This window comes from Hyposmocoma kahamanoa, unplaced genomic scaffold (assembly GCF_003589595.1).
Source record: "Hyposmocoma kahamanoa isolate Upper Pololo Valley unplaced genomic scaffold, ASM358959v1 166, whole genome shotgun sequence".
In the NCBI taxonomy this organism is placed as follows: Eukaryota; Metazoa; Arthropoda; class Insecta; order Lepidoptera; family Cosmopterigidae; genus Hyposmocoma; species Hyposmocoma kahamanoa.
In genome coordinates, this window is record NW_020653601.1 from 1,792,987 (window position 1) to 1,795,350 (window position 2,364).

Genomic DNA, 2,364 nt, shown 5'->3' on the forward strand with positions numbered 1-2,364 from the left:
CACACGCACACGCACACGCACACGCACACGCACACGCACACGCACACACACACACACACACACACACACTATAAATAGTTACTAGCAAATCGATTTTAACCCAATACAGTACAGTACAGATGGACAAGCGCTCCCAAGGGCTCCCAAATCACATAACTTACGTGACGCCTACCTACGCTCGTCAGGCCTCGATCACCCTTAGTGAGAATAGCACATCGAAAAATAATAAGGGCCATCCATCCCTGGCAACTCATCAGGTAAATGGGACTTATATCACTTTTAAATGTCAACTCTCGTTTGCGCTAAAATCACAAATTAGAAAACTGAAATGGTACAGCATCAACAACTGACCTACGTACGCCACCGTATATTCCAAACAGATTGTGTATTTATTGTAATAAAGATAATATCTCTATCAATGGCGAGCTGTTCTATTCGGTGGTGTGGGAAAAACAGCAAAACATCTAATTACAAAACAAACAGAATCATATTTCATTGGTAATTAAATATTAAATAATCTATGTAATTTACCAATTAACGTCCATTATAGTAAAGCTCAAGTTAGACTGGTCGTTTTGAAGTGAAACAATTAACGACAATCGGAGCGCAGTTGTCACAGTAGTTATATGGCAGAATAGTTTTCACACAAATTAAATGACATTTCGTCTCTATTTCTGGTTATATACTCGATTGGAATGCACGATATGGCAAACGGTGTTAAAATTTTTCAGAGATTGCTTTCACACGTTACGATGTTAGGATAGGTTAGGATGTAGGTACTCAACGCCCGGCTTTTTCGTTATGATAACTCTTGAACGTAGGAATTTTATAGGTGCTTGCTACATTCGTTTTTATGTTTGTACATAAAATGAAACGTGGTTTTTCTTTTGATTGCTGAAGCATTAGAGATTTTATGATACGAAACCAAAATCCATATAAAGTAATTTTTATTTCGTATACAATTAATTTAGTTCTTTTTATAATATTAAGTGACGAACCAGTCGTGCACCTGATGATAAAGATACACGCGGTTCACGTTCACTTGCATTTTTCGCTTGCTTGCGTGACTCGCTTCGCACATGTGAAAGATCTGTCGCGTACGCGCAGGTAGGACTGTTCACGAGTCGCTTGCTTTGCGATGGATTTCTTTGCGTTTCGTGAGTTTGATATCTCGCAAGCTTGATATTTCTACGCAAGCAACAAGGAACGTTTGCGGAGGACAGCATTACTGGCTAATCACAGAGCAGCAGCCGGTTCGAGAGTGTCGAGAACCCAAACAAAGGCAAGGCCCCGCGCATGCACGCAAGTCTCTCTGGCACTACAGTGCCACTCACGAGCTTTAAATCGCAAAGATCTGAGGGGCACTACCGCTCTGCGCCCGTCATATAAGTTGACAAGTCTCATATGCCTGTAATTTCACCAGCACCCTTACCTTTCAAAATCGGAACGCAATAATGCTGACATTACTGCTTCTTCAGCAGTCACTTATTTTGGTTATATTTTTATCAAGCACATCTCTGTATTTTGGTTCTTTAAAATATTTACAATATACAAAAAAAAAACAAAGCTATCAATACGTAACATTTATTGGATATTATTAAATGGAGATCGGCAAGCACAAACTAAAAATTCCGTATTTAAATAATTCAAACAAAGACATGACTGGCTATATGACAAATATTAACATTACAAAACAAAAATACTATGTTAGTTATCTATAATAGGTAATAAAATATATTTCAGACTACACGCCTACCGCTTAACTGAGTTGGGTCCTGAGGTAGATGCGCGATGCGGGGCAACTGACAGTTAACAATTATGCCGCGTTGTACACGGTATAATTCAACAGTAAGTCGATTGAAGTAATCTCAGTTCACTAAGTCATTCATCCCCAAGTTTGCTACCCTTAGAGGTACCCTCTTTCCAACAAAACAATCAGTGGATTAAAAAGTGCTAATTGGATTGTCTATTCATTTCAATTATCAATGAAATACTTTTTTAAATATAAGGAAATGAAACTATTTTTCCGGATTTAAATCGCGTAGGTATATTTGTTTTTTTAAACTAACCAACGTTTCGAGCTCTTTGCAGGTCCCATGGTCACAGTTGGTTTGTTTGAAAAAATAAATATACGCGATTTAAATACGGAAAAATAGTTTCCTTTCCTATATGTAACAACCGCGAAAACCTAAGAACTCGATAACAATTGACTAAGTTGGTTGGCACTTTTTACTTGATCAACTTATTATTGAATATCGCCAGAAAAATCTTGTTAAAATTATCCCTTGTGCAGCGCGACATAACTGTTACGAACCTGGACCGCGCAGCTACCTCAGGAATGACCCAGTAGGCCTGTAACAGAAA

The 2,364-nt window shown here is 38.2% G+C and overlaps 1 protein-coding gene across 1 annotated transcript in view; it reads left to right on the top strand.

Annotated features, from left to right (window-relative positions):
• Positions 1 to 2,350, top strand: part of LOC113225538 (sodium-coupled monocarboxylate transporter 1-like) — a 26,698-nt gene extending 24,348 nt beyond the window's left edge. The window contains exon 5 of the mRNA XM_026457862.1: positions 2,294 to 2,350. Within this exon, the coding sequence (XP_026313647.1) occupies positions 2,294 to 2,350 (57 nt within the window). The remainder of the gene's footprint in view (positions 1 to 2,293) is intronic.
• The last annotated feature ends 14 nt before the right edge of the window (positions 2,351 to 2,364 follow it).